Raw genomic sequence first — 14,922 nt, 5'->3', positions numbered from 1 at the left:
GTATTATAGATAAACAAATCTACATTCATATTATAGTATTTCTCTTCTTCTGCTCTTTTGTGAATAATTTGGAAACCCATTTTTTAAATTTATATTCACTAAACAATATATCATTTAAGTAATTTAGTTAGCATGCATTTATAATAATGATTTCATTATAAGTTTTTTAGGAAAGTTGAGTTATAAGAATGTCTGCTTAATCTCAGGTTCTTCATTGGTGTGTACTTTCATGTGGTGCTTCAAGTGGTATGTCTGTGCAAAACCTCGGCTGCAAATCTCGCATACATGCGGCTTATCTTGGCTATGTGTCATCATGTGCCTTCTTAGACACGACGGTTTTCTGAATGGTTTCCCACAAATTGTGCATGTGTGTGGTCTCTTTTCTGTATGAGTTTTGAAATGAGTGATAAATTCATTTTCTATAATAAACGTCATCTTACATATTGTGCAATCATATGTTTTTTCCTTGTGCAGTCGCATGTGGGTTTGTAATTTTCTACTTGTTTCAAACTTGTCTTTGCAGATTTTACAAGTAGGCCCTGCATGTGTCTTTGTATGCCTTTCTAAGTACTTGCTATACCGAGTTTCATACTCGCACATATCACATTTATATTTATGTATACTATGAGTTTCCATATGGATTTTTAAACGAAAACTTTTTTCAGTTTTGTATTCGCATATGTTGCAAGCTATGTAGTTTTTCTTTGAATTATGAATTTTAATGTCATGATTGATAAACTCCCATTTAGTCGCAAATGCGAGATCACAGATTGGGCATGAATATGTTTTAAGTTTAGTATCAATATTTGTAGGTACATTTTTAACAAAACTATGTGTTGTGTCATTGAAAATGGGTTTTTCATCAAATATCTGCCCACATTTACTATAATTATCGTTTTCCATTTCATTTAAACTAATAGTTTCATTTTCATTTAGGCACACATTTTTATTTTCATTTAGACTAATATTCTCATTTTCATTTACACTATTATTTTCATTCATCTGCTCATTCAAATGACTGTTTAAACTTTTACTCTCAGAGGACTGGTGTTTATTCTCATCAATATCATATATATCTTCCTCCAGAGGATCTGGCTTTTGCACTACATTTTCATTCTTCCGCTCATTCAAATGAGTTTTTAAAAAATCACCCTCAGAGGAATGTTTACTCTCATCATCTATCTGCTCAACTTCCAGAGGGTATTTGGTCTGCATCAGGTTTTCTTTATTATCAACCGCAGTCTCAGTAACAAGCTTCTCTTCAGGTATTTTAGTGTCTTCGTCATTTTCTGCTTCACATTTTACTGTTGGAAAACAATAATATTAATATTTGATTGGTAGTTGTGATATGGTTGTGCTAGGTAACTTTCGCTGGCCCGACATTAGGTACAGGGTTCTATGTTACATTTTCAAGATACATAGTTGAAATTCGACTTAATGTCACTATGACAATGTTCAAGTTTCAGTTCGATAAAAGTGAAACATAGAACTTTAAGATTAATGTTTGTTAAGATTAAGATTTACCGAGTGTCTGGGTGCAGGGCGTGTGGTACCGGCGCAGGTCCACCCGCAGCTCGCTGGCGAACTCACTGCCGTAGAATACCAGCAGCTCCGTGAAGCGGGGGATTATCTTTATTGTCCTAAGGAAAACAGTGTTTTTTAAGAGCCCATTAACGTGCACACTAGCGCCACGGTTAAATAATCGTGATTATTTAAATTTAACGAAAGATATCTAAAAAAGGGGGCAGTTACGTACTGTATTTTGTATTTAAGTACGTATTAGCGGCCCCCTTTTTAAAATATCCTTCGTTAAATTTAAATAATCACGATTATTTAGCCGTGGCGCTAGTGTGCACGTTAATGGGCTCTTAATTATTTTTTACTTTTCCCTCGGTCCAGACGAAACGAAACCTTATGTGAATTGTAGAAATTCACCGCATCGGGCAAGATTCGAATATGCGACCTTTTGGAACAATAGCTCTTAACCACCTAAGCTACCGAAGCTTAGCAGAGGGATGCGAGTTTTTCCATTCCTTAATTTTGCTTACATGCCTTATGGAGGCGTATAAAAAATTGTAGTATCGTTTGCAGACGTATCTAGTTGAAAAAATAAATAGTCCAGTACTAAAAATAGTACTGTACCTACCCTACAGAGAGCCCTATGTCCCGTATGAGGGACAACAGGATACCATCATCATCATCATCATCACTCGCCTGTAGTACAGCTGGCCCTGGTACTGGAACGCCACGAGGTTCTGCTCGCTAAAGTGCCGCGAGCAGTTGACGTAGCGCATCCAGTTGGACTTGTTGTTGTGTCTAGTCTAGTACTCGTGCTAGTCCAGTACTCGCCTGTAGTACAGCTGGCGCTGGTACTGGAACGCCACAAGGTTCTGCTCGCTAAAGTGCCGCGAGCAGTTGACGTAGCGCATCCAGTTGGACTTGTTGTTGTGTCTAGTCTAGTACTCGTGCTAGTCCAGTACTCGCCTGTAGTACAGCTGGCGCTGGTACTGGAACGCCACAAGGTTCTGCTCGCTAAAGTGCCGCGAGCAGTTGACGTAGCGCATCCAGTTGGACTTGTTGTTGTTTCTAGTCTAGTACTCGTGCTAGTCCAGTACTCGCCTGTAGTACAGCTGGCCCTGGTACTGGAACGCCACGAGGTTCTGCTCGCTAAAGTGTCGCGAGCAGTTGACGTAGCGCATCCAGTTGGACTTGTTGTTGTGTCTAGTCTAGTACTCGTGCTAGTCCAGTACTCGCCTGTAGTACAGCTGGCGCTGGTACTGGAACGCCACAAGGTTCTGCTCGCTAAAGTGCCGCGAGCAGTTGACGTAGCGCATCCAGTTGGACTTGTTGTTGTTTCTAGTCTAGTACTCGTGCTAGTCCAGTACTCGTGCTAGTCCAGTACTCGTGCTAGTCCAGTACTCGCCTGTAGTACAGCTGGCGCTGGTACTGGAACGCCACAAGGTTCTGCTCGCTAAAGTGCCGCGAGCAGTTGACGTAGCGCATCCAGTTGGACTTGTTGTTGTGTCTAGTCTAGTACTCGTGCTAGTCCAGTACTCGCCTGTAGTACAGCTGGCGCTGGTACTGGAAGGCCACAAGGTTCTGCTCGCTAAAGTGTCGCGAGCAGTTGACGTAGCGCATCCAGTTGGACTTGTTGTTGTGTCTAGTCTAGTACTCGTGCTAGTCCAGTACTCGCCTGTAGTACAGCTGGCCCTGGTACTGGAACGCCACGAGGTTCTGCTCGCTAAAGTGTCGCGAGCAGTTGACGTAGCGCATCCAGTTGGACTTGTTGTTGTGTCTAGTCTAGTACTCGTGCTAGTCCAGTACTCGCCTGTAGTACAGCTGGCGCTGGTACTGGAACGCCACAAGGTTCTGCTCGCTAAAGTGCCGCGAGCAGTTGACGTAGCGCATCCAGTTGGACTTGTTGTTGTTTCTAGTCTAGTACTCGTGCTAGTCCAGTACTCGCCTGTAGTACAGCTGGCCCTGGTACTGGAACGCCACGAGGTTCTGCTCGCTAAAGTGTCGCGAGCAGTTGACGTAGCGCATCCAGTTGGACTTGTTGTTGTGTCTAGTCTAGTACTCGTGCTAGTCCAGTACTCGCCTGTAGTACAGCTGGCCCTGGTACTGGAACGCCACAAGGTTCTGCTCGCTAAAGTGTCGCGAGCAGTTGACGTAGCGCATCCAGTTGGACTTGTTGTTGTTTCTAGTCTAGTACTCGTGCTAGTCCAGTACTCGCCTGTAGTACGACTGGCCCTGGTACTGGAACGCCACAAGGTTCTGCTCGCTAAAGTGTTGCGAGCAGTTGACGTAGCGCATCCAGTTGGACTTAGTACTCGTGCTAGTCCAGTACTCGCCTGTAGTACAGCTGGCCCGGGTTCTGGAAGGCCACGAGGTTCTGCTCGCTAAAGTGCCGCGAGCAGTCTTGTTGTTATTTTTAGTCTAGTACTCGTGCTAGTCCAGTACTCGCCTGTAGTACAGCTGGCCCTGGTACTGGAACGCCACGAGGTTCTGTTCGCTAAAGTGTCGCGAGCAGTTGACGTAGCGCATCCAGTTGGACTTGTTGTTGTTTCTAGTCTAGTACTCGTGCTAGTCCAGTACTCGCCTGTAGTACAGCTGGCCCTGGTTCTGGAAGGCCACGAGGTTCTGCTCGCTAAAGCGAGCAGTCTTCTTGTTATTTCTAGTCTAGTACTCGTGCTAGTCCAGTACTCGCCTGTAGTACAGCTGGCCCTGGTACTGGAAGGCCACGAGGTTCTGCTCGCTAAAGTGCCGCGAGCAGTCTTGTTGTTATTTCTATTAGTCTAGTACTCGTGCTAGTCCAGTACTCGCCTGTAGTACAGCTGGCCCTGGTTCTGGAAGGCCACGAGGTTCTGCTCGCTAAAATGCCGCGAGCAGTCTTGTTGTTATTTCTAGTCTAGTACTCGTGCCAGTCCAGTACTCGCCTGTAGTACAGCTGGCCCTGGTTCTGGAAGGCCACGAGGTTCTGCTCGCTAAAGTCCCGCGAGCAGTCTTGTTATTATTTCTAGTCTAGTACTCGTGCTAGTCCAGTACTCGCCTGTAGTACAGCTGGCCCTGGTACTGGAAGGCCACGAGGTTCTGCTCGCTAAAGTGCCGCGAGCAGTCTTGTTGTTATTTCTATTAGTCTAGTACTCGTGCTAGTCCAGTACTCGCCTGTAGTACAGCTGGCCCTGGTTCTGGAAGGCCACGAGGTTCTGCTCGCTAAAGTGCCGCGAGCAGTCTTGTTGTTATTTCTAGTCTAGTACTCGTGCTAGTCCAGTACTCGCCTGTAGTACAGCTGGCCCTGATACTGGAACGCCACAAGGTTCTGCTCGCTAAAGTGCCGCGAGCAGTTGACGTAGCGCATCCAGTTGGACTTGTTGGCGTCGCGCGCGTCCAGAACGTGAGACGGCTTGTGCTCGCGGTCGAAAATCTATATAAGAGAGGTTAAAAATAGGGTAATTCCTAAAAATGAATTCTATTCACCTATAAACAGAATTAATTTTAGTATAAGGTGGCTACTTATTGAAGGGTGGCCAGTTATTGAAACCTTATACTGAAATGAATTCTGCATATAAGTGTCTATAAACGAGGATATCAAGAGATAGGGTTCAATTTTACGTAATTTCTGACACCTTAAAGCCCCTTAAAGGGTTAAGGGATCTCATACATCTCGTACGTTACCTGCAATACGAAGGCCTCAAAAATATGTGACACGCTCTTATTGACCTACAAATAAGATCGTGTCAGATATTTTTACGGCCTTCATTGTGTAACATATTATTACAGGTGACTACGTTACCGTTGCTTTAGACACCTACCTGCCAACAGTAGGCCGAGGTCACGGCCTGGGTCTTCAGGCCGCGGTAGGGCCCGAAGCGGACCCCTGTGGCCAGCGTCAGCGTACTGAACACTCCTACCCCTGCACCTGCATTATGTAAAATGGACTTGTCACAGGTTTTATACCACACCATCTCGTAAAAAGGCGTATTTATTATTCAAAAACTGATTAGAAAGTTGCATGTTATTCACAAGAGAGTCAAAGCGAAAGTTGGTAGAGTCAGACCAACAAAAGTCTGCAGCGGATTTGATAGCACACGCAGTGCACGTGTTATTTTAAACGACAAACTTCTTTGAAATTATGACGTATAAATAACACTTAAGGTACCTACACTGCATGGGCTATCAAATCCGGTGCAGACTTTTCTTGGTCTAACTCTATTAACATTCACATTTAAGTGATGATTTTGAATTTCCACCTCAGTTAGTGGTCAAAATTTTGGTTTTCACTCAGCAGCAAAGTTTGTTTAATCCTCTCAACGCTCAAGATTCAACTTTTCGAACGACTTCGTAACGCTCGTGGCTCTATTTTAGAATACTTCTTTTGCTTGGTTATTAATATTAGCATGGGTTCATTAACAACTTTGCTCCCTTGTAAAACAATTAACTATTATAGATGTCGCCAGGATAGGTTTCCTGCTGTTTCTAGTTTTTAGCTCAAAGATCGAGCAAAAGAAGAGCATCGGCATCGAGATTATAAAATTCAAAAAATAAACTAGTTATTGTTAGGATTGACATGTACAGTCCCCTGCAATAATATGTTACTCTTCAAAGGCCGCAAAAATATGTGACATGCTCTTATTAATTGCTCTACTAGTAAATAAGATCGTGACAGATATTTTTGCGGCCTTCGTTGCGTAAGTACCGTTGGGTAGGTACCGGTACAGCTCATTTCCATTTAAAAGATGATTTTAATTAAAGGTACAGATAGGGTTGCCAGATCGAAAGGCGCTATTATCGGGAAACAATATCAATTTTTCGGGATTTTGGGACGTAAGTCGGGAAAAAAAAATTAGAGATGCCACGATTGCCACGATGCCATGATTCGGCAACTATTCGGTATTCGGCCTATTCGGACACTTTGCCCAATATTCGGTATTCGGCCGAATGTTGCCTACTATTCGGCCGAATACCGAATATCTGTTGCATCTACCTAAAAAGAAAAATTAAAAAAAAAATACCAAAAACTAGGTATATTTAATATTTAAAATGTATTCTCGGAAAGTAGTTAAATACGAAGGAACGTTTTTGAGCATTTATCGATTACAAAATATTTTATTTTTATCATGGGTCTGATTTGATTGACTCTAATATACATTCATTAATTCTGTTCAACATAAAAATATATCTTAGCAAACGTAGTGCTATAATTGATGGCGAACAGTTTGCATAATAATTGTGACTCAAAATGTTCGCATGTCATGCCGAATATTCGGTCGCCGAATATTCGGTATTCGGCCGAGAGAGGGGCCGAATATTCGGTATTCGGTATTCGGCCAAATTCACTATTCGGGGCATCTCTAAAAAAAATACATTCAAATTAAAGTAATTGTATTAAAAACAACTATATTTTACATTATTGGCACTACGTCAGCTCGCTCGCTCGACGACAGTTCGGAACTTGAACCCTCCCTAATAGCATTTTCTTGTAGGGATTTTGTTGGGCCTTTGTTTACGTATTAGTTGGGCAACCGTTATATTTGGCCGTATGATTTGCTGGAGGGCCCTCGACAAAGGCCCTCCCGAAGATTCCCAACAGAGGGCCATAAGAGTAATTTTTTCGTTGGGCCTATTTAAATAAATCATACAATTATTCAACGGTGGTGGTTTTGGTTGGGCCGTGGTTGGGCCTATACACATTTGTTTGATGGTTGGTTAAATGTTACATTTGGCCGTACGATTTGCTGGAGGGCCCTCGACAAAGGCCCTCCCGAAGATTCCCAACAGAGGGCCATTAGAGTAATTTTTTCGTTGGGCCTATTTAAATAAATCATACAATTATTCAACGGTGGTGGTTTTGGTTGGGCCGTGGTTGGGCCTATACACATTTGTTTGATGGTTGGTTAATTGTTACATTTGGCCGTATGGCTTGCTGTAGGGCCAACTGCAAAAAAATAAAAAAGGGCATATTTTTTCGTTGTGCTTCTGTTTGTCAGTCAGGTAGGTCGGTAGGTAGTCGTGCACCAGGTTGAAGGCCCAACACAGCTTGTCCCACAAAGGGCCAACATTGTAACTTTAACGTTAGGCCTTGTGTAGGATTCTTACAATACTACCGTACTACCGTAGGTAAATAGTTGTGTAATTTATAGTGTGCCTACAGTCTAATTATGTAATGGGCTTTTGTTTACGAGTCCTACAGTTACCCTACGTTAAGTAAGTGGTTGTGTAATACGACGTTGGGCCTTTGCTGATAAATATTACAATTACACTACGGTAGCCATTGGTTGTATCCACATGAAGGCCCTAGGCTAGGCAGCAGTTGTTGTTAATCTTCTCTGTATCGTTCCAATTTTAGTATATGTACTGCCGAAGCAAGTACACTTACTATAAACTCTAATTTGTATATATACTAACCGCACTTCGAAACTTCGTAAGCGAGATTTATGTTTTTTGAGATTTAAATTGAGAAAATGTTGGTAAAATACAATTTTTTAAATTTATGTATAAATTTTATAGTTATAGCTATTAGATTTATAAGTTACTTTAAAAAAATATAATGATTATATCCGGAATAATCGAGAAAATAACTATAACTTCGATGTTTGGAGACAGTAACGCCATCTAGTGACGCCACAAGCAAACTCAACTGGTATTGTTGGGCATCAGTACCACAGCCAATGTTGGTAAATGCGATATTTGTGCTCACTGGGCCAACGAATGTTATCGTTGTTTAGCCAACGGTACCAAAATACACAAAGGCCCATTGTTAGGCGTCAGTGCCACAGCCAATGTTGGTAAATACGATATTTGTCATCATTGGGCCATCGGATGATATCGTTGATTAGCCAACGTTACCAAAATACACAAAGGCCCATTGTTGGGCATCCGTGCCACAGCCAATGTTGGTAAATGCGGTATTCGTCACCATTGGGCCAAAGAATGTTATCGTTGTTTAGCGAACGGTAGCAAAATACACAAAGGCCCATTGTTAGGCCTCAATGCTACAGCCAATGTTGGTAAATGCGATATTTGTCGTCATTGGGCCATCGTATGATATCGTTGATTAGCCAACGTTACCAAAATAAACAAAGGCCCATTGTTGGGCATCAGTGCCACAGTCAATGTTGGTAAATGCGATATTTGTCATCATTGGGCCATCGGATGATATCGTTGATTAGCCAACGTTACCAAAATACACAAAGGCCCATTGTTGGGCATCAATGCTACAGTCAATGTTGGTAAATGCGATATTTGTCGTCATTGGGCCATCGGATGATATCGTTGATTAGCCAACGTTACCAAATAAACAAAGGCCCGTTGTTGGGCATCAATGCTACACCCAATGTTGGTAAATGTGATATTTGTCGTCATTGGGCCATCGGATGATATCGTTGATTAGCCAACAAAGGCCCATTGTTGGGCATCAGTGCCACAGCCAATGTTGGTAAATGCGATTTTTGTCATCATTGGGCCATCGGATGATATCGTTGATTAGCCAACGTTACCAAAATACACAAAGGCCCATTGTTGGGCATCAATTCTACAGCCAATGTCGGTAAATGCGATATTTGTCGTCATTGGGCCATCGGATGATATCGTCGATTAGCCAACGTTACCAAAATAAACAAAGGCCCATTGTTGGGTATCAGTGCCACAGCCAATGTTGGTAAATGCGATATTTGTCATCATTGGGCCATCGGATGATATCCTTGACTAGCCAACGTTACCAAAATACACAAAGGCCCATTGTTGGGCATCCGTGCCACAGCCAATGTTGGTAAATGCGGTATTCGTCACCATTGGGCCAACGAATGTTATCGTTGTTTAGCGAACGGTGGCAAAATACACAAAGGCCCATTGTTGGGCATCACTGCCACTGCCAATGTTGGTAAATGCGATATATGTCATCATTGGGCCAACGAATATTATCGTTGTGTAGCCAACGGTACCAAAATACACAAAGGCCCATTGTTGGGCATCTGTGCCACAGCGAATTTTGGTAAATGCGATGGTGGGCCAATACAAAATTAATGTTGGCTACGGAACGAACCTCATCCCAACGTTTTCCCTACCGTTGGCACCGTGGGCCCCAACGAAAATGCTACTAGGGCTAATAGCATTTTCTTGTAGGGATTTTGTTGGGCCTTTGTTTACGTATTAGTTGGGCAACCGTTATATTTGGCCGTACGATTTGCTGGAGGGCCCTCGACAAAGGCCCTCCCGAAGATTCCCAACAGAGGGCCATAAGAGTAATTTTTTCGTTGGGCCTATTTAAATAAATCATACAATTATTCAACGGTGGTGGTTTAGGTTGGGCCGTGGTTGGGCCTATACACATTTGTTTGATGGTTGGTTAATTGTTACATTTGGCCGTACGATTTGCTGGAGGGCCCTCGACAAAGGCCCTCCCGAAGATTCCCAACAGAGGGCCATTAGAGTAATTTTTTCGTTGGGCCTATTTAAATAAATCATACAATTATTCAACGGTGGTGGTTTTGGTTGGGCCGTGGTTGGGCCTATACACATTTGTTTGATGGTTGGTTAATTGTTACATTTGGCCGTATGGCTTGCTGTAGGGCCAACTGCAAAAAAATAAAAAAGGGCAATTTTTTCGTTGTGCTTCTGTTTGCAAATTCAACAATTACCCAACGGCAAGTCAGGTAGGTCGGTAGGTAGTCGTGCACCAGGTTGAAGGCCCAACACAGCTTGTCCCACAAAGGGCCAACATTGTAACTTTAACGTTGGGCCTTGTGTAGGATTCTTACAATACTACCGTAGGTAAATAGTTGTGTAATTTATAATGTGCCTACAGTCTAATTATGTAATGGGCTTTTGTTTACGAGTCCTACAGTTACCCTACGTTAAGTAAGTGGTTGTGTAATACGACGTTGGGGCCTTTGCTGATAAATATTACAATTACACTACGGTAGGCATTGGTTGTATCCACATGAAGGCCCTAAGGCTAGGCAGCAGTTGTTGTTAATCTTCTCTGTATCGTTCCAATGTTAGTATATGTACTGCCGAAGCAAGTACACTTACTATACACTCTAATTTGTATATATACTAACCGCACTTCGAAACTTCGTAAGCGAGATTTATGTTTTTTGAGATTTAAATTGAGAAAATGTTGGTAAAATACATTTTTTTAAATTTATGTATAAATTTTATAGTTATAGCTATTAGATTTATAAGTTACTTTAAAAAAATATTATGATTATATCCGGAATAATCGAGAAAATAACTATAACTTCGATGTTTGGAGACAGTAACGCCATCTAGTGACGCCACAAGCAAACTCAACTGGTATTGTTGGGCATCAGTACCACAGCCAATGTTGGTAAATGCGATATTTGTGCTCACTGGGCCAACGAATGTTATCGTTGTTTAGCCAACGTTACCAAAATAAACAAAGGCCCATTGTTGGGCATCAGTGCCACAGTCAATGTTGGTAAAAGCGATATTTGTCATCATTGGGCCATCGGATGATATCGTTGATTAGCCAACGTTACCAAAATACACAAATGCCCATTGTTGGGCATCAATGCTACAGTCAATGTTGGTAAATGCGATATTTGTCGTCATTGGGCCATCGGATGATATCGTTGATTAGCCAACGTTACCAAAATAAACAAAGGCCCGTTGTTGGGCATCAATGCTACAGCCAATGTTGGTAAATGTGATATTTGTCGTCATTGGGCCATCGGATGATATCGTTGATTAGCCAACGTTACCAAAATAAACAAAGGCCCATTGTTGGGCATCAGTGCCACAGCCAATGTTGGTAAATGCGATTTTTGTCATCATTGGGCCATCGGATGATATCGTTGATTAGCCAACGTTACCAAAATACACAAAGGCCCATTGTTGGGCATCAATGCTACAGCCAATGTTGGTAAATGCGATATTTGTCGTCAGTGGGCCATCGGATGATATCGTCGATTAGCCAACGTTACCAAAATAAACAAAGGCCCTTTGTTGGGTATCAGTGCCACAGCCAATGTTGGTAAATTCGATATTTGTCATCATTGGGCCATCGGATGATATCCTTGACTAGCCAACGTTACCAAAATACACAAAGGCCCATTGTTGGGCATCCGTGCCACAGCCAATGTTGGTAAATGCGGTATTCGTCACCATTGGGCCAACGAATGTTATCGTTGTTTAGCGAACGGTGGCAAAATACACAAAGGCCCATTGTTGGGCATCACTGCCACTGCCAATGTTGGTAAATGCGATATATGTCATCATTGGGCCAACGAATATTATCGTTGTTTAGCCAACGGTACCAAAATACACAAAGGCCCATTGTTGGGCATCTGTGCCACAGCGAATGTTGGTAAATGCGATGGTGGGCCAATACAAAATTAATGTTGGCTACGGAACGAACCTCATCCCAACGTTTTCCCTACCGTTGGCACCGTGGGCCCCAACGAAAATGCTACTAGGGAAATTATTGTTTTATAACGTGAAGCTGTTTTTCGGGACAGTTTACACTTTGTCGGGAATCGGGAACACCTGCTAAAAATCGGGAGAATCCCGCCAAATCCCGACCATCTGGCAACCCTAGGTACAGATGATATAATAGTTCAAAGTTGGTATACCTGGTATAGTGGACGGAGCCAAGTGCAGGAAGGCGCGGGGGAGGGTGAGGGCGGCGCGCGGGGGGAGGGGCGGCCGCGGCGGAGGGGGCACCTACATATTCAATATACATGCAACGTGTGGTATTCGAATGTAAGGCGGGTTGGGTTAACTTCGAAAGCGGGATAATTTTGAAAATTGCTAATACTCGTATCTACTAGGTCTAGTAATAATTAATAATAATAATCAAACTTAACGTAGATAGGGGTCATCCATTAATTACGTCACACGAATTTTTAGGTTTTTTGACCCCCCCCCCCCCCTTGTCATATTTGGTCACATTTGGCAAACCCCTCCCCCCTAGTGTGACGTCACATTTTTTCTACGAAATCGCCAAATCGAATTAAGTAAGTACCTAAGTATTATTAATATTTTATCAAAATATTTTTGACGATATAAATATTAGTAATTTTATAACCCAAAACTGCTTAGGAAAGAAAATTAAAAGAATAAAAACGATTATCGTTTTAAAAACTTGTTATTTAAATGTACAGCGAATAAAATAATTAAAAAAAAAATCGGTTACTGATGAAGTTAAAGTGACGTCACAAAGTTTGTGTCTCCCCCCTCCCCCATGTCACAATATGTCACATTTTCTTGACCCCCTCCCTCCCCCTAAACGTGTGACGTAATTAATGGATGACCCCATATAGTACAAGCTTTGCATAATTTGGGACTAGCTAGGTCGATCTGTGTGAGATTGTTCCCAAATATTTATATATTTACCTCATCATCGGGAATAACCAGAAGGCGTCCGTGGATGGAGCAGTACTCATACACGTAGTCGCCACAGCTCGAGCAAACTGGAAACAGAGACGTGGTAACTGCATTACAAAGTATGGTAATGTCATCAAATTACTATATAACTATGGCGTTCATAATGACACTGCCTCACTTTTCTTCTGTTCAATTCGGAGTTAGCTTAGCCTATGCCAAAGCCCATTTACCGTTTTGTTTTACGTTACCTACTTCCCGTTCTGATTACAGACGCCGACTAAAATACGGAACAAAATATAAAGAACATAAATTAAACTTACAAATAAAGTTGTCGAAACTAGGCTCCTCCGGTTCGTAATAAGAAATGCGATTACGATTACGCTTTGCACGACTCATTTTAAACGAACATTTATATTTACGTAAGAAAAATATATAAATATTGGCCTGCGAATACTGCGAATGGTGTTCCGCGCCAAAGTTTACTTTTTTATCTTGAAACTTTTTTTAGGGTGCGTTCAGAAACATATCAGAATAAAACATTTATGCAAACTTGGCAGTAAGAATGCATACATAATGTCGCTATAATCTCCATACTTGGCGTAACACTTGGCATGAAAACTAAAAGCCGTAACAGAACAGACTACCTGGCACTTAAAAAAAAAAAGGAAATCAACGCTTCGTGCTCATATTTATGAATTTCAGCCGTCAGTAAATTTTTGAATTTGGAATGTTCTACATCGCGCTATAGAAATTTTTCCTGTCGCGTATATATATATGTCGTAGTCAGATCGTATAATCCGCCGTATTACATTACGGCTAGCCGTTATCAAAAACAGGGGCGTTTTGAAATGCGGCGGTTCGACGATTAGCCGGATTGTCATTGCGATACGTTCTTCAATAAGGCGGCCAACGTTTAGCCGCATCGTACTACTATTTTAGATTCTAGAGTGACCAGTTCTTTCGGTCGCCTACGTAACCGGAGTTTGACAATGTTTGCAATTTAATTTATTTTTACCATGGTCCCACCGCACTACATGTGTTTCTTTTCCAAAACATTTCCTTCACAACTTAAATAGACGGAGCCCCGCAAGCGGGGCTCCTATTTCTGGGCGGTTTGCCCTTCGGGCATCTGAAGCTACCTAACGAACCTAACCTACTTACCTACCTACGCTTTTTTCCCCAAAGTGTAATGTTTTCACGGACGTCTCACTAAATCAATAGGTAGGTAGGTTAGGTTCGTTAGGTAGCTTCAGATGCCCGAAGGGCAAACCGCTCAGAAATAGGAGCCCCGCGAAGCGGGGCTCCGTCTAGTTAAGTTGCGAAAGAAATGTTTTTTGAAAAGAAACAGTCCGACGAACTCCAGATTTGATGGACACCCCAGCGTTTGTCAGGCAGCGCCACGGGTGTTAAAAATGGGAACTAAAAACTGTCAAAGCGGCGGCTAATGATTCGCTGTATTACATTACGGCTAGCCGTGTTGAAGAACGTATGGCGCCGAATACATTCGGGCGGATTCTCATTCAGCCGCATTCAATCCGGCTAATCGTTAAACCGCCGCATTTCAAAACGCCCCTGTTTTTGAAAATGGCTAGCCGTAATGTAATACGGCGGATTATACGATCCGACTGCGACATATATACCTCCAAATCCCTTATAGGGAGGTTGGTCGGGGAGGCGGCGGACTCCGGTCGCTGTGCATAATAAATGACTCGAGCGCTCTCAACAGGCATCCTTCACACTAAAAGGTCGGGCAAGTCCCGACATTCAGCGCGCTGCGCGCGCTCTTACATACTGGGCGCCTACGGCGCCCTTCACACTAAAAGGTCGGGCGAAGCCCGACATTCAGCGCGCTCATTATACACTGGGCGCCAACGGCGCCCCTCACACTAAAAGGTCGGGCGAAGCGCGACATTCAGCGCGCTAAACGCGCTCTTACGTTCTGGGCGCCTGCGGCGCCCCTTACACTAAGTAGGGCTCGAACTATCGCTATTCGTACTATTCGTAGTATTGACAGGTAAAACCTATGCTGGTGTCATCTGTAATACTTCAGTACCCATTGGTATAATAAAACAAGTG

General features: G+C 42.8%; 1 protein-coding gene across 1 annotated transcript; it reads right to left on the bottom strand.

Annotated features, from left to right (window-relative positions):
- Window positions 1-180: 180 nt before the first annotated feature.
- Window positions 181-14,903, bottom strand: LOC134802119 (histone-lysine N-methyltransferase PRDM9-like). Its single transcript, XM_063774711.1, has 8 exons — window positions 14,900-14,903; window positions 12,856-12,932; window positions 12,093-12,183; window positions 5,313-5,419; window positions 4,779-4,924; window positions 1,525-1,640; window positions 1,035-1,304; window positions 181-383 (listed from the first exon to the last, which is right to left on the bottom strand). The coding sequence occupies exons 1-8, from the start codon at window positions 14,901-14,903 to the stop codon at window positions 181-183; spliced, it is 1,014 nt and encodes a 337-aa protein (XP_063630781.1).
- Window positions 14,904-14,922: the final 19 nt, after the last annotated feature.

This window comes from Cydia splendana, chromosome 24, assembly GCF_910591565.1.
Source record: "Cydia splendana chromosome 24, ilCydSple1.2, whole genome shotgun sequence".
NCBI classification, from domain to species: Eukaryota; Metazoa; Arthropoda; class Insecta; order Lepidoptera; family Tortricidae; genus Cydia; species Cydia splendana.
This window is presented reverse-complemented; position numbering and strand designations above follow the sequence as displayed.